The sequence below is a fragment of the Perca flavescens genome, chromosome 6, assembly GCF_004354835.1.
Source record: "Perca flavescens isolate YP-PL-M2 chromosome 6, PFLA_1.0, whole genome shotgun sequence".
NCBI classification, from domain to species: domain Eukaryota; kingdom Metazoa; phylum Chordata; class Actinopteri; order Perciformes; family Percidae; genus Perca; species Perca flavescens.
In genome coordinates, this window is record NC_041336.1 from 18147470 (window position 1) to 18168964 (window position 21495).

Below are 21495 nucleotides of genomic sequence, written 5' to 3' on the forward strand. Positions count from 1 at the left end.
AGTCCATTTGTTTAGTCTGTTTAAATGTTGGTTTAAAACCTGTATTGTTTAAAGAATGGTTTTCAAGGGATAATGTATAAACAAGGGGAAATAAAAGCTACAAAATGTGAACCTCTTATTGAACTGTTTCATGACAATAAATCGTTTTGTTTTGTAATCGTAAAGCGCTGTATTAATAACCACGAACACCCTTGTATCTCCTACATAGAATCATAGACTACATCCTTGTGCAGCGCATTGACTTTATTTCCCAGAAATCAGTTCGAAGGTTGCTACGTATTTAGTCTGCGTCAAACAATTTAACAGTCCACCACAGGCTGACGAGGAAAACACAAACATCGTATTGTTTATCTAAGACGTACTTGTGTTGAAGCCTTCATAAGGCATATTTTTTTCTTTCATTAGTCTACCACAGTTTGAAGGTTAGAGGTAAGTTTGCTATATTTATTAAGCGTTTAGTAACATGACGGGCTGCGTCTAGCAAACGTTTGCTAACGCTAGCTAGCTAGCATAAACCCTACGCTACATTCACGATACAACCGCTGAACTTTCTCAAATAGCTAACGTTACATATTCAGTTTTTGCCTGCCTCATTATTTATCCTGTTATATTTATGATGATGTTTGAGAGTCTGATCAGAGCCGTGGTACCCAAAAATCATGAGTGTTAGCTAACTCCAGCTACTTCTAAAAACAACTCCCACATGTTTTGGTGAATCCCCTTTGAGGATTTTGTCTTAGGCTATAACTAACATTATTATTATTATTATTATTATTATTATTATTATTATTCGTATTTGCCTGTTCATAAATAGCGCAAAGCGGTGTCTTGAATTGCTTGTTTTATGAATCGTCCAAATTATAATGAAAAACCCCCCAGAAAAACTAGCAGTTGTGAAGAAACTCCCAGTCAAAAAGTGATTCCCAATAGTCCTGGCTTGTGACCAATTTAAAACTAATCAATGTGTACTGGTGAGGTTATGGCCTTAGTTGTGAGCAGTACAAAATGAAAATTATTTTAACAAAGTCGCTTTTGAGATTGATTCATTAGGGGCCTGAAGAAGTATCCAGTATTTTACAAGAATAAAGCAGAAGTAAGAGCGGTCAGGAACAAAATTTGTAATCATATTTTTGTCTCTCTAACCGTCTAGTTATTCCTCAGATGTATTTAAGAATCTGCTTTGCTTCTTTTAAAGGAACACGCCAACTTATTGGGAATTTAGCTTATTCACCGTAACCCCCAGAGTAAGACAAGTCGATACATACCCTTCTCATCTCCATGCGTGCTGTAACGCTGTCTGACGGTTCCAGCATTAGCTTAGCCCAGCACAGATCCTGCAGGTAACTGGTTCCAACTAGCTTACTGCTCCGACCAGACACAAAAGTGACAAAATAACGCCAACATGTTCCTATTTACATGTTGTGATTTGTATAGTCACAGCGTGTACAAAAAACAAGGTAACATGAGACACAGCCATCTTCTAACAGTAAACAAACCGGGAACTATATTCTCAGACAGGCTTGCTGCGAGCATATCACTCCGCCCAAGTACTATATTCGTCCACCTAAGAATATAGTTCCTGGTTTGTTTACAGTTAGAAGACGGCTGTGTCTCATCTTACGTTGTTTTTTGTACACGCTGTCACTCTATAAATCACAAAATGTAAATAGGAACATGTTGGCGTTATTTTGTCACTTATTCGGAGCAGTAGAAGTACTGGAACCATTCACCTGCATGTTCTGTGCTGACCTGATGCCGCTGGAGCCGTCAGACAGCATTACAGCACGAACGGAGATGAGAAGGGTAGGTATCGACTCTAACTCTGGGGGTTAGGGTGAATTAGCTAAATTCACAATAAGTTGGCGTGTTCCTTTTAAGAAATATGGTATTTAATTTATCCTACAACAGATCAGTTATGTGGATAGTAAAATGTTCATTTCAATCAGCGATAACAGTAAGAAAAGAAAATTCGGACAGATATTAGACGCCATACAGTCAGTAGTAGATATTATATTAGAAAGATTTAAACTGTGGTACAATCAGTAACACTCAAGACCCCTGCTGGTTCTTGGGATTCATTTTGGAAACTGATCTGAGTAGCCTTAGCTTATCAAGCCAGTTACCTCCAATGTCCTTAAACTCTCTGCTGCTGATTGCAGATGTCTCTGGCGGACGAGCTCCTGGCAGATTTGGAGGAGGCCGGAGATGAGGGGGAGGACGGGTTGTATCCAGAGGAAGAGGAGGGGGATAGTGATGGAGAGGCAACACAGGGAAGGACAGAGGGAGGGCTGGAAGACATCCAAGAGGAGATGGAGGTGGACTACAGTAAAGCTGAGAGTGTTTCGTCCATCGCCAAGCTCCGCAATAGCAAACAGGTGAGTTGTATCGTATAAGCGCGTTATACAAACGGATATTAGTAGTAATGCATCTGTTCTGGTCATTCTAACATAATCTTCATTTTTGTCTACAGTTTTCCGAGATTATGGAGAAAATTTCAAAGTATAGTGGAAAGCAGCGCAGGAACTCAGAGGGTGAGTGTGACCCATTTGCATGTATGTATGGTATGTATCGTACCATATGGTTTATATTAAAGTTCCTCACAGCATTTCATTTCAGTGGAATTTTAACCAAGAATCTGAATAAAATTGGTGTGATCATGTTGGGTTTTGTTTCCTTAGTCTCGGGGCCGGTTGAGTCTGACCCAGAATACAGATTGATCGTTGCAGCCAATAACCTCACAGTGGAGATCGACAATGAGCTCAGTGAGTTGGCTGTTCCTGCTTGGTTGGGGAAAAAAACTCAATGTAAAGGGTTTAATGTTGTTCTGCTCCGTATAACAAAGTTGTCTTTCCTGCCTGGTTTTCAGATATCATTCACAAGTTTACTCGGGACAAGTACTCCAAGAGGTTCCCAGAGCTCGAGTCTCTGGTGCCAGATTCTCTAGATTATGTCCGCACAGTCAAGGTGAGATGAAATGTTTATTCTTCTTCTATACAAAGAACCCATTTCAGAATGAGAGCAAGGTGCCCGGTGTTGCTTTTGCTCTACTATTGATTATTTGTATCTTTTGTTGGACAGAAGACAATTTTTAGTTATCGATGAATGTATGGTTACACATCTGCAGAAGGCCAATAATGAATTCTAGATTGTTTGCAATGGTTTATATTTTCATGAGTTATACACAAAAGTTAATAAGTCTGGGACTCCCAAATTACAACCACTTATGTCATGGGAAAGAAGTCTGATTTTAACAAAACTAAAGAGTTGTTGTAGAAGAATTACACTGACTGACCTAATGGGTTAATGCTGTAAGTAATAGTTATTTAAAAAGATTAAACCTCAGAATTGCTACACCCTTGGAATTGATCATATGTTTTTAAGAAAACATAAAAAGGCATTATTTTGTCACGTTTTAAGCATCCTCTATTCTCCATTTGTGTTTCCTTCTCAGGAATTGGGAAACAATCTAGAGAAGTGCAAGACCAATGAAACTCTGCAGCAAATCCTCACCAATGCCACTATTATGGTTGTCAGTGTCACAGCCTCAACCACACAGGGGTGAGTCAGTCGACAGACATCTATGGTTTTAACGGTTGGACCGATCCTGTCCATAGGACGGTCACACTTTAAATGCTTATCTTTAAAGGCCCAGTGTGTATCGTGTTTAGTTGTTCATTATCAAAATCTGTGTTGCCCGTTTACAAAATTGTCCTTTTTCATGAATATTTACCACCACCATTAATTCCAAGTATTCCTTTTTGGCTTGAAATGTTGCATTTGCATGAACTGGGGTAGACGCTCCATATTCATGCGCCATCTTGGAATACGTTAGCCAGTAAGGGACATACAGGACATACTGCTCCGTGTTTCACGTTTTCGCTGTCGCATGATAAACTCACAGGTACTGCTAATGGGTATTGTAGCTTCCTGGCCCCAGCAAGTTTGAAGAAGGAAACATGGAAGACCACATGTATTCAAAATCCAAATTTCAGGAACCGGAGTCTTCAGGAGGAAAAAAAGATATTGAAAAGAGCAAGAGACTGGCTTTTTGAAGCGTGAAGGCTACCGTAGCTGTAGGCCTGCATGATTAATCGTTATAAAATCGTGATCTCGATTCACCCTTGTTTGCGATTTTAATTTTTTAATGACTTAGACCTCACTATTTTTGGTAGCCTACTGTACTTAAATGGCCAGTATGTACTTTATTTTCTTTATTCATTGAAGCCTCTATGTTTACAGGCTTGTGGTAATGCGCATTGTACTATAGGTGCCAATTTGTTTTGTCATGGTTCATTTGTGCAATAAACTTTGTGAAAAAAATTTTTTGGCAGAGAATTGTGATATCATATCTAAGCTAAAAAAAAATCGTGATTCATATTTTTCCCCAAATCGTGCAGGCCTACCTAGCTGTAATACGTACTTTGAACTGCGTGGCGCGAGAGAGTTGATTGCGATATATGATCTAAACGCTAGATGGGAGAAATTCCTACACATTGGACCTTTTAATTTGAATGTGTATTTTCATGGTTTTAGGACACTGCTAAGTGAGGATGAACTGAAGCAACTGGAGGAGTCATGTGACATGGCTCTGGAGCTGAACCAGTCTAAACACAGGATATATGAATATGTAGAGTCCCGAATGTCATTCATTGCCCCAAATCTGTCCATCATTGTTGGAGCGTCAACCGCAGCCAAGATCATGGGTGAGAGATGCAAAAAGATTAGTTTAAGATTTAAATTGTTTAGATTCATTGACGTTACAATATATTATATTATCCATCCCCCTCTGGCTGCAGGTATCGCTGGCGGCCTCACTAACCTCTCCAAGATGCCCGCCTGTAATCTGATGCTGCTGGGAGCTCAGAGAAGAACCCTGTCCGGCTTCAGCAGTACCTCCCTGCTGCCCCACACCGGTTACATCTACCACTGTGATGTTGTGCAGTCACTGCCACCTGTCAGTAAATATATCAACATAAACCTATTGCAGTGCATTTAACTCAGCAAGGGGACCTTGTAGCTAACACTTGTCTTCCATGTTGTGTCATTAGGACCTCAGGAGGAAGGCAGCTCGTCTCGTGTCTGCAAAGTGCACTCTGGCTTCCCGAGTGGACAGTTTCCATGAGAGTTCAGCCGGCAAGGTGACTGTTCATATGGACCACATACACATTAATGCAGAATTTAAGATCATGAACTGGGTGGTGCAACAAAATAAACTTGGTACAAAAGGGCTAAATTCCAATATTTTCTTGACGTCTTCATTTTCTTATATGGAGGACCAACATTTTTACAAACACTTTACAATACAATGTAGTCGAACACAACTTAAAAAGTTACAGCCTTAACCATTGCTATATAGTTAAAATGACACCGCTACACTTTCAATATTTAAAAAAAAGTTTTACAAACATTTCAACATTTATTTTTTGCATGCAGCAATATTAAAGAAAACCTTTAGTTAATTTGTAACTCCTCTGTTAACCTTTTTTATGTTTTTTATTTGCAGGTTGGCTATGATCTAAAAGAAGAAATAGAAAGGAAGTTTGATAAGTGGCAGGAACCTCCGCCAGTGAAGCAGGTCAAACCGCTGCCAGCCCCACTGGATGGACAGAGGAAGAAGAGAGGAGGAAGGAGGTGAGAGAGAGAGAGAGATCCAATGCTCTTATCTTTGTGTGTGTACCTTCTCCAATGCTCTTATCTTTGTGTGTGTACCTTCTCCAATGCTCTTATCTTTGTGAAGGTATCGAAAGATGAAGGAGCGTCTGGGACTGACTGAGATCAGGAAACATGCTAACAGGATGACCTTCGCAGAGGTAAGTAGATATGGTCTATCAGGCTTCCTCTTTCTCTCATCTCTTTAACTATGCTCCCTGTCCCTTTTTACTTCCATCTTTTATGTTTTTTAATGACTTTTACAACCTGCTATACTATGACATTTTTAGATGTAATGCTATATTATGATTTATTTATTTTTTTCCCCATCTTTTCTACAACATACTATGACAATTTTGTGACATACTATGACATTTTTTTTTTTTTCCGACATACTATACTTTGACTTGTATGACATACTAAGACTTTTTCATGACATTTTTACGACCCTATACTAGGATTTTTTTTAAACTTTTTTCCACATACTATACTATCACTTATTTTGACATTTTTATGACCTACTATACTCCTACTATTTTTTTTTTGACATACTGTAATATGACTTTTTCATGACATTTTTACAACCTACATTTTAGTCACATACTATGACTTACTTAGACTTTTTATATATGACTAACGACATACTATACTATAACTTTTTTTTGACATACTATACTTTGACTTTTTTATATAACTTGACTTTTTTTGACATACTTTTTTCTACATACTATACTATGACTTTTTTCGACATTTTAGTCTCATACTATGACTTATTTAGACTTTTTTCGACATACTATACTATGACTTTTTTCTACATTACTTTTTATGACATTTTTTTCGACATACATTTTAGTCACATACTATGACTTATTTAGACTTTTTTTCAACATACTACGACTTACTCGACATACTATACTGAATTTTTCATGACCTCTACTACATACATTTTAGTCAAATACTAGGACTTATTTAGAAATTTTTTCGACATACTATACTGACTTTTTCTACATACTATGACTTTATTTTGACATACTGTACTATGACTTTATTTCGACATACAATGACTTGACTTATTTTTATAAACTGTAATATGACTTTCATGACATTTTTACAATACATTTTAGTCCCATGCTATCTTATTTTTTTTTTGACATATTATACTATGACTTTTTTTGACCTACTGTGACTTTATTTCGACATACTATGCTATGACTTTTTTCGACATACTATGACTTTTTATGACATTTTTACAACATACCATACTATGATTTTTTTGACTGTTTTATGACCTATGACTTTTTTCGCCTTTTTTTTCGACCTACTATACTGACTTTTTTGACATACTATGACTTTTTTTGACATACTATGACTGTTTCACATTTTTACAACATACTATAACTTTTTTTCGACTTTTTGCTACATACTATACATTTTTTTTCTACCTACTATACTAACTTTTTCATGACATTTTTACGACCTACATTTTAGTCACATACTGACTTATTTAGACTTTTCATGACATCCTATGACTTTTCGATGTACTATGACTTTTTTGACATTTTTATGACCTACTATACTATGACTTTATTTTGGCAATACTATGACTTTTTTACAACATACAATGCTGACTTTTTTTTTATGACACTATACTAAGACGTTTTTGACTTTTCGACATACAAATGTACTTCATGTTTTACACATACTATGACTTTTTTTCAATATACTACTACTATAATTTTCCATGAAATATTTATATGGAATACTATATCATAATTTTTATTTTTTTACTTTTTTATGACATACTATGGCTTTGGGAGAAGCATAAGCAGTGAGACCAGCTTAATTTGTGATGTGGTGTTACAGATTGAAGACGATGCTTATCAGGAGGATCTGGGCTTCAGTCTTGGTCAGCTGGGGAAGAGCGGCAGCGGGCGCGTCAGGCAGGCTCAGGTCAACGAGGCCACCAAAGCCAGAATCTCCAAATCTCTCCAGGTGAACTCATTCATGGCAAATTTTCACTCCACTATTGAGTAATTTATTTTTGGTTTTCAGTCCATAAAGTCTCAGATTTTTGTTGTTGTTGCACACAACAGAGAACTTTGCAGAAGCAGAGCATGACCTACGGAGGAAAGTCCACAGTCAGAGACCGCTCCTCAGGAACCAGCTCCAGTGTAGCGTTCACTCCCCTTCAGGTAAAAAGTCATCACCCTCTTTTTATTGAATATACACTATGCAGGTTTGTATTAGTTAACTAACCATTGTACTCTCATCTGCAGGGGCTGGAGATTGTGAACCCTCAGGCTGCAGAGAAGAAGGTGGCTGAAGCCAACCAGAAATACTTCTCGAACATGGCGGAGTTCCTCAAAGTCAAGAAGGAAGCTAAAATGTGATTACGCACATCACACACCAGCATCACACACAGATAGTTGCACTCAACACTGTAAAGTGATAGTATATTTTCAAATTCGTTTGACATTGTGCTTTGTCCTGTATTTTGTTTTTACTTTTCTTTGATTTTAATAAAACATGTAAGGATTTCACAAAGCGTCGTGTCTTCCTTTTTAGAGAAGGAAAACACGTAGCCATTTTAATGATGCTCTTAGTAAACGCATATATCAAATCTTTACCCATTAGCTCGAAGTTTGTCTTGATACTTGGCAAATCCACTCTAAACTATAAATTTACCAGAACAAATCCAGCCTAAAATGAGTGGAAAATAAATTAATCCCTATTCCATTTAGGAATGACAGGACTTTACACCACACACTGACTTGTAATTTAAAGTATTTATTGAAATTTTACAATCCTGTTTATAACCCCATTTTATGACATCTCCCATGCAGAACTGTGATGAGAAAAAATTGTAAATACGTCTTGAAATTCACATTTTAGCAATTTCTTTACTGACCATCCCTTTCTGAAAACCTTAAAAGCCCCAAAAATAGAATCTATAAAAGGCAAATCTCTCATAACTTTGCTGTATTTTCCTTTTTTTTCACATCCTCAATCCAACCCCCCCTCCCCCAAAAAGTCTGAAAACTAATCACACACAACATAGAATTTTAACTGCAGTACAGATCTTAAGTTTTCATGGTTGCTTAAATGGAAAAAAAATCTGATTCAGTTTTAACACTCTCCATTCAAACTGCCAAGAAAAGGTGGGATCTGTCAGAGATTAAATGTTATTGTTCTTCAGTGGAGCACATGAACAACCACGGCAGAGGAGACATTTCCTTATTCGACCCACAAGTGAAATCTACCACCAGAATTTTCCTTTTTCTGTGTTTTCACTCTACATGTAAACAGTTTCAGTGCACTTTCACGGTATAGGGTTTCACTTAAATTATCAGGTGGTAAAATGAACACAGTGGATTTAAGGATGAAGTGACCTCAACAGAATAGAATAAAATGTTAACTTAAGTTGGAAAGTTGACTCAAACCAAACACAGACTTAATATCTAATATTTGTGTATAGTGAGGTGATTTGGGTACGGGTACATTCACTAAGCTTACCGTGCCCTTTGGCATTAAGGATGATGAGAATTCCTCAATGGTGTACAAATCGTACATTAGAAGTAGATACATGTCTCAAACCCTATTTTTTTTTTTTTTTTTTTTTAAGATTTATTTTACAAGTTTATTTTGTCACAAACATGAATGCGCCATAATAATGCATTTTCTTTGACAGGTTAACTTAAAAACATTTTATTTGTAAAGAGAGGGAGTCGGAGACCAGTTCAATTGCATAGCAATTTAATCCATGTCCAATTAGGACTCTTTCCCTGTCACAGGGAGAGGCCCTGTGGTCACACTCAATCAGCGTTTTACTCGACCAAGACAATATCAATAAAACTATTGATAACCGCTCACTATTTCTAATAGTGACCATATTCAACAGGCATAGTAGGTTCTTAAAAGAAGCCAGTCCTACACCATGACTAAATGTCCACTGTACCTCCCCATTCTAAACCACCAAATTACAGTAAATACAAGATGGGCAGTTTACTTAACAATCAAATCCAAGGTTTGTTTTGTGTCAAGTCAAAGGCTTCCAGGCTCATGTTGGGTAGGTGGTACAGAGAATCATGTTGAAACAGAAAAAGAAAACAAAACATGAGAAACATGCATGGGGTAGGCTTTCCTAATGCCACATACTGAGTGTGCACACAGACAGGCACAAACGCAGATCTCTAGTGAGAACCCCCTCAGCCCGTGCAGCGAGATGCATTTGATCAGGCCCACAGGGCATTTTTGTCAAAAGCAAAAAGCTACAGGAGGAGCGAGGGACTTCACGTTGAGATGCAGCCTATACAGACACCAGTCTCCATTTTAGGAGAGTGTTTCTACTACACATCACAATCTCTATCCACAGTTTGAAGTTCAGTCTCGGAATGTCAACAGCAGCACGTTTTGTCTCTCTCTGTCCTTTCAATTCCCTGTGTCCGTCACTGCAGATCTCGGTCTTCAAGGTACCTGTACTCAAAGGTGAACCCCTCCTTCTTCCTCTGGCCCCATTTCTCATAGTCAAAGTAAATGTAAGTGCCCTGGAGGAACAGCAGAGCGGAAAGAGCAATCATTCAAAAACTGACACCACAACAACAAACTCCAATCAATTGGTCCCCATACTACTTTCTAAGTTCAAGAGAAAATGTGAACTGTGGGGAGTCTGCACCTGTTCAAACTCATCAGTGATAGTCTTGGGCTCCTCGTGTCTCTGGAACCACATCATGTACTTGGTGTGAAACCTCCAAGATTGTTTCTTCAGAGCCTTGGCAGACAGATACTGAGCCTTGGTGCCCTGAGAGAGGGGGAGGTCAAATACACAATCAAGCTTACAAGCAAGCCTGTAATACATCATTGGGAGAAGAACAGAAAGGTTGTCAACAAACAGACATAAGTTGGTGGTTGAGTATTTTACCTCTAGGTAGTAGAAGATGAAAAAGAGAGTTTCTGTGGACAGTCTCTGGTAAAACTCTATGGAGTCCGAGTGGTGCGGCGGTATCTGATGATGGAATGGCAATGTGGGACATGGATTCCTCATCAGGTATTGCCTTTAGGACAGATACAAAGACCGTTTGAAATCCATAGGAAAAACAAGTGACCAAGGCTCCCCACAAATACTTCAAGGGGTACACTTCTGAAGAATACCAGCCCCCACGATCCCAACCAACCACAACCATGCATGCATCTGACATTTCATTCCATATGTAGAAAAAAAAAAGGTCATAGTACAGTATGTTGAGATAAGTTATAGTATGTCTTAAAAGTCATAGCATAGAATGTCGTAAAGGGTGGAAAAAAAGTAATGTCTATAGTATGTTTTAAAAGTCATAGTATAGTATGTCATAAACAATGTTCTAAAAAGGTCCTATGACATGGTGCTCTTTGGATGCTTTTATATAGGCCTTAGTGGTCCCATAATACTGTATCTGAAGTCTCTTTCCCGAAATTCAGCCTTGGTGCAGAATTACAGCCACTAGAGCCAGTCCCACAATGAGATTTCCACAGTATGTGCCATTTCTGTGTCTGTAGTTTTACTCTTTTTAGGATGGCAAAGATGATGCCCAGAGCCCAATCAGCCAGGATGATCAGTCACTGACATAATGGGTTACAGATGCAAATCACACATGCCAGTTGTTAATCCTACACCTTTTTTCTTCTTATGTACCTTGACCAACTGCCACTTTGCTCGTTTGAAAGCCATAATGTCTCTTTCTCTCTCTGTCTCTCATGGGTGGGCCAAATTCTCTGGGTGGGCAAAGCAGAGAAAGGGGAGGTAACCTTGCTCCTTATGATGTCATAAGGAGCAAGATTCCAGATCAGCCCATCTGAGCTTTCATTTTCTCAAAGGCAGAGCAGGATACCCAGGGCTCGGTTTACACCTATCACCATTTCTGGCCACTGGGGGACCTTACGCAGGCTGGGGGAATGCATATTAATGTTAAAAAACCTCAAAGTGAAATTTTCATGTCATGGGACCTTAAAAAGTCATAGCATAGAATGTCGAAAAAAGTCATAGAATAGTATGTCACAAAAAAGTCACTTAAAAGTCATTCATAAACAATGTTCTAAAAAGTCATAGTATAGCACGTCATAAAAAAGTCATAGCATAGAAAAAAATCGTAAAAAGTCATAGTATAGTATGTTGAAAAAACTCAGGATAGAATGTTGGGGTGCCCAAGTAGAACCTATGTATGGGAAACACTGGTATAGTATGTCGTAAAAAAATTCATAAAAAGTCACTGTAGTAGGTCATAAACAATATTCTAAAAAGTCATAGAAAGTCATAGCATAGAATGTCGTAAAAAGTGGAAAATAGTCATAGTATAGTGCCATAAAAAAGGCAGTGTTTCCCATACATTGTAGATTTCTGTTGGCCAGCCACAATATAAACATTGATCACCAAATATTGATTTTCAATTTTTTTTTTTTTTTTATTTAAAATGGGTAAAATCGTATTGATTCTCTCTGCCCCTCCTTGCCTCCTTGGCACAGAGAAAGAAGCTACACCAAGCTTGAGCTACACAGGCAATAGAGTCTGGATCGGGCCGAATTTATCTGTCCGAGCCCGTCAGACAGAGCCGTGACCGAACCCGGCCCGAGCCCGACAGGCATTAAGAAATTTGTGTCCGAGCCCGACAGTTAAAATCTCATTTGTTTTCTCATACTAATGACACATGTAGGCTACGTGTTTGTGTGGAAAGCTTTTATTAAGCAACTGTAGGAAGGCATTCGGAAATGTCAACAGATGAGCGCACACGGAGCAACAAGCGCACGTTAATCAGCTGTTAAAATGTTCAATGTGTTAACCTCTCATGCTTGCTTCGCTTCCAACCGTGATCAGAAAACCAGGGGAGACTCTTTACCTCCAGGGCCGACGTTATAAAATGAATAACGTCGGAGTTAAAATCCTGTTTCTGGTGAGCAAATGAATGAACTTGGCTTTCAGTCTGGGGTTTATTTCGGACGCCGCACACACCCTGTACAAAACTTAACCCTTGTGTGGTCCTTCGGGTCCTTGTGACCCAAAGGACAAAACAAGGGTTAATACAGCACCTTAGTGCTTGTTTGTACAACATTTTGGCCAGCTTAAACTGTGTTTAAATGTGCTCTAGAAACAAACTTTCTTACTTACTTTACAAGAGACAGGGTTTAGAGAGCAATTCTCAACAAAATAAACGGAAGTACATAACCCTTGTGTTGTCCTTTGGGTCCCGGTGACCCGAAGGACAACACAAGAGTTAAACTTATTCCATCAACTCTGCTCCGGTCGCATACAACACATCTGCTTCCTCTTTCTTTATCTCTCTTCTGCCCACTTTATACACACACACACACACACACACACACACACACTATTGCTGGGATACCCGACCCGAGCCTGACGGGTCCCAACGGTACCCGACGGGTTCGGACGGATATTTAGAAATGATGGACGGGTTCGGGCTGGGCTCAGATGGTCACATCAGCACTGTAGCCTAAGGCATTGGACATTTAAAATTTTAAACAGCTTATTATGTAATGGGCCTGTTTCACTTGATGCAAATGTTCATTTTTGTAATTAAAATACATTTAAAATATTAACCTAACAGAAACACGTGCATATCAGGCAGACTGCATGCCGCAGCGCATTGAGTGCTCAGAGCGCAACGATGGAAGATGTTAAAAAGAAGTAGGCCTCAGGAGATTTTAAAACCACCGAAAATGAAGGAAAGTCTACTGTGTGGAAGTATTTCCACATAGTTGTTTAGGCATATGTTAATTTTATTTCAATTACATGATTGGGCCTCTTGTGTGTGCCTGTGTTAACGTGCGCTTGTTGCTCCGTGTGCGCGCTCACTGTGCTGATGCGCTCATCTGTTGACATTTCTGAGTGCCTTCCTTACAGTTGCTTAATAAAAGCTTTCCACACAAACACACGTAGCCTACATTTGTCATTAGTATGAGAAAAAATTTTAACAGTGTCGGGCTCGGACATAAATCTCTTGATGCCTGTCTGGCTCGGGCCGGGTTTGGTCACGGTTCTGTCGGACGCAGGCCGGGCTCGGACAGAAAAATTCGGCCCAATCCCACCCCACACACACACACAGGCTCGGGTTGGGTATCCATGCCTTAACAGGCAATACTTACTTTGTTAGTAGGATCAATTCGTTGTTGTTTTTGGTCTTAGAAAGATATATAGAATATCACCAGACTCATCCTTTAATACATGCTTGTAGTTGTTCAGGAACCATGATGTACAGTACTGCATTACCCAAGTTATAAAGAGTATGAGAGATGCATCATCACTGGTTGTAAAACAAATGCGGTGTCCTCACCTAATCCTCTCAGAGTCGGAGGGGTGTGGCATGTGTGTCCATGCGGATTCCTGCATGGCCTGCTGGTAGAGCTGGTCTTTGGGGAGAGGGGTGGGGCCAAGTGGACAGACCCCGAGCGAGGGGGGGATGCTGACTTCCGACACGGACGGCTGGGGGGCGGCTGGAGTGCCGGGCGCTGCAGATGAACCAGAGAAGATATCTGCAGGACAAAGAAAAAGTGAAAGATTCAGTCGATGACCCAAATACCGTACAGACTAGTCTCTTATGTTCAAGAACCACCCCGCCTCTCGTGCCTTTTATGGGAAATCTCTTTCATAAACTTTGACTTCTTTCTGGAGCACATTTCTGTTTACGAGTAAATATTTGTTAGGTGCTTTGTCTGAGTGTACGGCTGCAACTAATAATTATTTTCATTATACACTACACTTTTGACATTTTGCTCAATTGACTGAAAAAATAAAAATGTCTTAAGTACGTTAGTCTGGCTAACACAAACAAATCACAATGATATGAAATTGAGAGAAGCAGCAACTGTATTAGGTAGTAACCAGTTAATGTTTAGTGTTTACTTAACTAACAAATATTTAATTGATAATTGGATACTTGGAATCAGTTGGCCAACTGATTAATTGTTTCAATACTTTATGGTCATTTTGACTTTTTACCCTACTGCATCTAATACAGCAGCTGTTCACAAACACCACCTATTTATACCAAATTAAATATCATTGTAAGTCACCTCCATTTCAGTTATTAGTCAGTGTACGAATGACAGAAGGTTCACCGCGTAGAAAGAAAATGCCTGACCGTTCCGACCTCTGTCTGTTAGGTGCAGGTTGGGAATCTCTCCGTCCAGGCCTGATCCCAGCGCTGCTCTTTCAGCCATCGCCTTCAGCGAACTGAGAGGCTCAGGGGCCTGGGGTGTCAACGAGACGGAGACAACATGAGAACAGGCTGGGTGATTTAGTCCCGCCCTATCCCCCCGAAACATCAACTCCTGCCTAAAATGATGCACCCACAGCCAGCAACAGTTATTATCAATGATATGTTTTAGATACAATGAGCAATGTATTCAAAATTCATCAACCAATCTCAATAAATACTAATAATGTTTTTTGGCACAGCTAACAACAATATAATACATTCTACACTGATACACTGTCCAACACTGCCTTCTTCATGGTGTTTGCAGTGAAGAGAATTGGGCATAAGTCCAAATATGTATAGGCATGACATGATTTCTATCCGTACCACTGGGTAAGTGTGGGCTTCTGTGTTTGGTATAAATGTGGCCCAGAACAGAGGTTTGTGGGCAGCCAGGGGTATTTTAATAACACTATTTACAGCAGAGCACATCAATGTATCCAGTAATGTACCAAACAAAAGTACCTTACGAAAACTACCAATGCCAGCAAAATCATTTAGTAATTTGAAAATACTTTATTATACTTATAATTACTAAAAGAAGCATTATGTCATAAACGTTCATGACCTGTTTAGAATGTTTATGACAGTGTCATGTCACTCTTATGTAGATACCTTCAAGTAAAGTGTAACCTTAGATCTTAAGCATTTATGCAAATTACAGTAAGGGATGTTGAATGGTGCAATTTTCACTCTTCAAGCACTGACCGGGTGATGAGAAGCCTCCCTTCTTGCAATTGAAGGGCAGATACTCTATAATAATTACTGCAGAACGCTTTTTGTCCACAGACTGACATCAATCTCACAATCTCTAACAGCTTGTTTGTCTTGTCTGCCAAATTTCTCCATGCAGTCAGCTAATAAGGCTATAGATACACCTGATAATAATAATCTCTCTGGTTTACACCTCAAAGTCTGGCTACTCAATTAGACCAGAATGTGACTCTGACAAAAGACTTATGGTGCTGACACACTAGGGCAAAGAGCTACTGGCGATGAAGGCCGATTGTGGCGTGGCGTCACATCACCTCCGTTTTGGCCAAAAAAAAATTATTATAATAATTTAGTTAGCTAGCTTGATTGCAAGGGGGCTTAGAGAGAGAGAGGTTGACAGTCTTTACATTATTTTTTATGGTATAGGACATTATTTTATATTGTAATGTTTAGGTATGTATATCTTTTAAAAGACATGTTTATGTTAAAAGAAATGTACCTACGCAAGTAGTTATGTATCTCGTTATGTTTGCCCTATTACGGAAAAAATGTGCAAAAATAGATATTCGAATAGCTCAAACCTGTGTGTTTTTTTAGAAGGAACATTCAAACGTCTTTTTGGCCAGTTTTGACAGCCCTTCTGTGTATTGGATTGATGAAATGAAAATGAAAAATTAATAGTACATTCTGTGTGTGCCCTCTTGACTTTATTTGTTTGCTTGCTTTTCTCACTTCCGTTTTTCATGACGTGCACTAATTTGCTTAAGCCGAACAGCCCGTTGGAGTCAATCCTCTGACCGACAGCGGAAAAAAAGTCGATGAAGGTCAAAGGTGCGAGACACACCTGGAAAACTAGGGTGACGGGCGCTCATCGTCAGCCCAAATTTGATCAACAGCCGACCGTCTCCCTGTGTCTGGGCCTTAATTCTCTATCTCATTGCTAAGGTCCTTTACCTTGAGGGCCTCAGAGGCCTGTGTGTAGGAGTGGGGCCCGTTGAGAAGACTCCCTCCTCCGGGTGTGCTGTCTGAGAACGATGGGGACGGAGAGCTGGGAGGCAGGGTGATGGAGCTGATTAAACTGGGACCATTGTCCATCCTGCAGCAAGTAGAGTGGGAACAACAGAGACACAAGTTAACAACTATCATGTAAAGAATAAATAGTGATCAAGTGACCAACAAATAACTCACGGCTGACTGGTTGAAGAACTGAGAGATGAGGGTTGGCTGCTTTGTGACTGGCTCGGTGTGCTTAGAGCTGATTCTGTGGAGCTCTCTGCCACTACAGCACTGTAACCTGACGGCAGGTGAGGGACAAGTTAGGGACAATCCTTTATAAAGAGAAGACAACTTTGACTTAAACAGAGTCACACAAGGCCAAGCACAATAAGTTAACATACTTGTGCTTCCATTCTGCTTCAGTCCACTGGGTGGTCTAGCAGGAGCAGCATTAACCCCTACTGCTCCAACAACGCTGATATTCCCTCCACTGCTTCCCATCATGCCAACTACTCCGGGGGTAGTGCTGACAGAACTTGGTGACACCTGAGAGGCACCGGGGGCTACATTTTGCCCAGGAACCAGACCCAAAATACTCCCACTCAAAGAGTTGTGGGCTGGGCTGGAACCTAGCAAACCGAGCCCTATCCCCGCTCCGTTGGTGGTGACTCCACTGGAGCCAGAGGTGGGGATGGAAGTGCTGTTCTCTGAAATGCTGGACTGGGTGGTGCTGCTCAAACCCAAGCCTCCTGAAGCTGCTGCCTGAGCGTAAGGGGCAGGTGTGGAGCCCGAAATGAGCCCTGCCATTGTGTTTAAAGAAGAGGGGTGGCCACCCAGGCCCAGACCAGACATTTGGTTGGCACTGCTGGTCCCCGTCATGCCAATTTTGCTCAATCCCAGCCCAAGCCCGAGTCCCAAACCGGATGCCGGGGTGGGCACAGATGTGAGCTGAGACTGAGAGTTGAGAGCTAATGAACTGGGTGTGCTGGGCGTGGGGAGAGAGGGGGCAGGTGAGGCTGGGAGAAGAGGGTTGCTTGGCGGGCTGGGGGTGTTGTTTGAGGGGACAGAGGGTTTTGTATGAGGTGGCTGCTGCTGCTGTGGTTGGTTTGGTGGCTGAGGTTGTTGCTGCTGTTGTGCAGGTTGATGCTGATGTTGCTGCACCGCACTGCTGAAGCTCCCTATAAGACTGTTGCTTGAGGGAACCGCGGGACTGCTTCCGACAACACTCGCCATGGACACAAGTGAGGAGGACGAGGAGGACCCAGAGGTGGTGGAGGAGGAGAAGGAAGATAGCAAGGATGGGGTGCCGTTCTTCACAGGTGACTGAAAATGGCAAAGCACCAGAAAAAGGCATTTCAGACAAAACTGTCCAGAAGGTGACTACAGCTGTACAAAGTGTATGAGGAGCAAAGTTTACTGAAAACTATGGACTTCCATATATGCAGATGATGGGACAAACTAAATCAAAAGTCTCCAAGCATGGTCCCACAGAGTCAGTGCACGAGAACCCTTCAGCCTCCGTGCCTCTCCAGGACCAAGGATGAAGAGCGCTGCACTAAACTGTTTATCTACTGGCACAGTACAGATGAGAGCCTCTCACCTGACTAACTTCACTGTCTGTCGATCGTCCCCTTTTCTTATCGTCCTCTGAGTTCTCCTATAGAAGTAGATACCTTGATATGACAATCCACTTTTGAAATGTTGATTCAGCAAACTATGCAGTGGATTACAGCACAGTGACACTTGTAGAAGGGTTAACAAAATGGATAGGACAGAGATATGTGCAAAATTGTGTCAGAATGTACTTTTTCTACACAGCATCCCTTTCACATACTGACCCAAGTTTTATAAATACAAACACAAGAACTTACAGCAGTGCAAGTGGCCGGGGATGGAGGAATGGGTGAAGAAGAGGTTGTGGAAGTGGGAGTGCTGCTGGAGTGGAGATACATCTCATCCTCCACATTGCCCTGACCTGATGGAGAAGTTGCAACTAATGCTGCAGCTATAAAAGAAAGACAGGAAAAAGACAAGCGTCAGATGTTGTCCTTATAATCCCCCTGATATCTGAACAAAAGCGTCATGCTAACAATCCACGGTGCTCTACTCACGGATGTCTTCCAGGTCTAAGTCGTCATACAAGAACTCATTCTCCTCAAAGTCTGGGTCTTGGGAGGAATCAATATAGTATTCAACATCATCCTTGATCTTCTGGATTGAATCCACTGGTATTGAGTCATTATCTAGCATTCGTAAAATGGTCTCCAACATGCGAATGTGGAATCGATGCCTCTCAATCAACCGCTTGAGCTCATCAATACGATCTTGCTTCTACATGAATGACAGAAGACAAGCATGTGGTTTAAGACAAACATTTTAGCCAAACCTTTACCAGATTACATTGCAAAACACTATATTGAATATTTGCAGGAATTAGACCAACATAATACGCAACTTTGAAAATAATGAGACTTACATCCTTATCACCCTTCTTCTTTCTCGTCTGAACCGAAAGAGATTCCACCTCACTTTCAAACTGATCCACCTGCATATTTAGAGTGTCTATCGTATTCTGCAGGTGAGAAAGAGGTCGGAAAAAAAAGAGTGTTAATGGATTCAATCAAAACTTCTTCCTAAAACGCATTTTTATCAAACTCAACATCAACATTTCTTTTTAAAACTTCAGCCAGAAAAACTCAGGCAACCAAAATGTACAACAGGTATAGATAATAGCGGATGTATTACTGTTAGCCACTGTCCCGTTTCCTCTTTTTCCCTCTGAGCTGGATCCACTTTCTGAGCGAGCCCTAAGCCTTCTTTAGAGTAGGCTTTTGTTTTTGTTTCACGTTCCACCACCTTGAACCGCTCCATTTGCTAAGGAAAGAAAATTCATATAAGCCTTGAGAGTTAACCGTTTTGATGAGCCAATGTCTAAATGCTACTTTACAGAAACAATAATAAACTAAAAAATAGGCCATTATCGAAAACCATACCGTCTCTATAAGTTTGCGATTCTCGACTAGCTGCCTTTTGTCTTTGATTTCGTTTGAGGCCACCCATGTTTTTATTTGATCTCTCAATCGCTGGAAAGAGGACAGACGGTGAAAACATTGAGACGCATTAGTTTTTCAAGACATGCACTGTTGACCAAGAGTGCAGATAAAGGGACAACGTGAGTTAACTCGTCTTACCTGTAGTTTTTTAATCTCTTTCTTGAGATCAGCCTCATATTTTTCCTTCTGGTTTGCATTGGCTGCATTATGGAGCTAAATGTAGACAAATTAGATTAGATGATTTAGGTTTTACAATATAATGTTTTGAAATAGAGTATCAATGTGGGATGCAAAGATCTCTTACCTTTTGCCAGATGTCTTCAAACTGTTCTACACCTTCAGCTACTTTTTTCAAACATCTATCGATCTCACCTGTGGAGATACAACATGTGGTCCAACAATATTCACAACATCAATCTGTGAAACACCAAAAACTTTGCGAGATGAAGTCAGTCCAAGTCTCTGTGCAAGATGCCAGGCTGGACAGTGTGATGGATCCTTTGCAACATTACTGATGAGTTCAACAACATTCATACCTTGTAGTTTTCTCTTGTCAGCCATGGCTCTGACTACGACAATGTCCACATTCCGTCTGTCACAAAGTTGGCTATGTAAAGAAAACCAAACGTCCATTCAAACAAAACACAATCCCTTCAACAGAGCATCAGTAACGTTACATCCAGCCAGCTGGCCAGTTAACTCAGCTGCACAAATAACGTTATCTCTTCAGAATTTAAGGATACTTTACATCAGAACTTCTAACTATGGTTTAATTTTCGTGAACGTAGCTGATCTTGCTGTTACCAATATGACAGATATGGTTGTCAGTTACAATTAGCCACCTAGCCAGCTAACGTTAACATTAGCCAGCATCTTAGCTCGTCCACCTCGCTCGGTTAACTGGCCCGTTTCAAAACAAGTACCACGGAGCATATTGATGGATGGACGTCATATTCATGCATCATTATGTTGGGGTCCAGTATAGCTTTTATATGGTGGGTTTGCGTTGTGAAAGGCACAGTATATCAGAATCCATTCTAATCGTTAACCTGCTAGCTAATATGGCTAACTGTCTGGCTAGCTAATGCATAAAATGCTAGCTAGCAGCTTAGCTAGCCAAATTTAGGAAAAAGGGAAACTGGGTCAACCCGAGCATCTAGACTTATAGTTGTTTACGACATTTACCTAGGGTATGGGCTTTCGTTTGTCTTTTTCAAATACAGCCAAAACTAATTCCAGAAAGTCTTCTTTACTTCCAAATTGTGTTTTCTTTTCGACAAGCTCGCTCACTGTAATGTAGCTGAAGATGGACGGTAGCTAAAATCCACCTCCGCATTGAGGCCCCGCCCTAAATCGAATCTACGCGATCTGATTGGACAGAGCTCACGCTTGTCACTGAGAGACATCCGCTGGAATGGTGTTCGACCATTGGCTCAGCCGTCTGATGAACTGTGGTCGACACAAGACCAAAGCTGCATCTGAAATCAGACATTTCCAATATTTATTTTTTGAAACATCTCTATAGTTAATCTTTATTAACCCCTAACCTCGTAGTATGGATATTGTAATAGATGTTACTTCAGATATATATTTAATTCCTTGTTCATTTATGGTGAGCGGTTGATCTCCATGACAACTGAGCAAACTCCATCCCACGATGAAGACTGTTCCATGAGGCTAAAAGCTCCAGAAAAACCTAGCAAGTTGACCTGAAGTGAGTTTTTTTTTTTATTATTTCTGCCTGAAACTGAAACAATTCTTAACTATTGTATAGAAACATAATTGAAAACAAAGTTTTAATTGTTTATGCAGATGTGAACATCAATAAAAGTAGTGAAATC

The 21495-nt window shown here is 40.3% G+C and overlaps 2 protein-coding genes across 3 annotated transcripts; one reads left to right on the plus strand and one right to left on the minus strand.

Moving 5' to 3' along the window:
• Window positions 1-243: 243 nt before the first annotated feature.
• On the plus strand, window positions 244-8190 carry prpf31 (PRP31 pre-mRNA processing factor 31 homolog (yeast)). Its single transcript, XM_028580488.1, has 14 exons — window positions 244-429; window positions 2160-2375; window positions 2471-2531; window positions 2679-2762; window positions 2867-2964; window positions 3452-3558; window positions 4534-4703; window positions 4797-4954; window positions 5049-5138; window positions 5504-5631; window positions 5738-5810; window positions 7513-7641; window positions 7743-7841; window positions 7926-8190. Exons 2-14 carry the CDS (start codon window positions 2160-2162, stop codon window positions 8037-8039), a joined length of 1527 nt encoding a protein of 508 aa, XP_028436289.1. The 5' UTR covers window positions 244-429; the 3' UTR covers window positions 8040-8190.
• Window positions 8191-9385: 1195 nt separating this feature from the next.
• On the minus strand, window positions 9386-20996 carry cnot3a (CCR4-NOT transcription complex, subunit 3a). Of its 2 annotated transcripts, none has more exons than XM_028581204.1 (18): window positions 20840-20996; window positions 20191-20261; window positions 19959-20026; window positions 19793-19867; window positions 19595-19684; window positions 19347-19475; window positions 19078-19173; window positions 18713-18932; window positions 18473-18606; window positions 18202-18258; window positions 17003-17924; window positions 16794-16899; window positions 16560-16701; window positions 14784-14883; window positions 13968-14166; window positions 10568-10700; window positions 10322-10447; window positions 9386-10193 (listed from the first exon to the last, which is right to left on the minus strand). In XM_028581204.1, the coding sequence occupies exons 2-18, from the start codon at window positions 20213-20215 to the stop codon at window positions 10095-10097; spliced, it is 2721 nt and encodes a 906-aa protein (XP_028437005.1). In that variant the 5' UTR covers window positions 20216-20261; window positions 20840-20996; the 3' UTR covers window positions 9386-10094. The 2 variants fall into 2 exon arrangements, with proteins under 2 accessions (XP_028437005.1, XP_028437004.1); XM_028581203.1 differs by having other exon boundaries at window positions 14775-14883.
• Window positions 20997-21495: the final 499 nt, after the last annotated feature.

What these genes read in the sequence shown, in the direction of transcription:
- cnot3a (XM_028581203.1), bottom strand. Translation starts at nt 20,215, where the DNA reads ATGGCTGACAAGAGAAAACTACAAG. An exon ending in GAAGCAGAATGGAAGCACAA is followed by an intron (nt 16,900 to 17,002) that starts GTATGTTAACTT and finishes ACCTGCCGTCAG; the next exon opens with GTTACAGTGCTGTAGTGGCA. An exon ending in TCATCTTCTACTACCTAGAG is followed by an intron (nt 10,448 to 10,567) that starts GTAAAATACTCA and finishes CCCCTCTCTCAG; the next exon opens with GGCACCAAGGCTCAGTATCT.
- prpf31 (XM_028580488.1), top strand. Translation starts at nt 2,160, where the DNA reads ATGTCTCTGGCGGACGAGCTCCTGGCAGATTTGGAGGAGGCCGGAGAT. An exon ending in ACAGGATGACCTTCGCAGAG is followed by an intron (nt 5,811 to 7,512) that starts GTAAGTAGATAT and finishes GTGGTGTTACAG; the next exon opens with ATTGAAGACGATGCTTATCA. An exon ending in GAATCTCCAAATCTCTCCAG is followed by an intron (nt 7,642 to 7,742) that starts GTGAACTCATTC and finishes TGCACACAACAG; the next exon opens with AGAACTTTGCAGAAGCAGAG.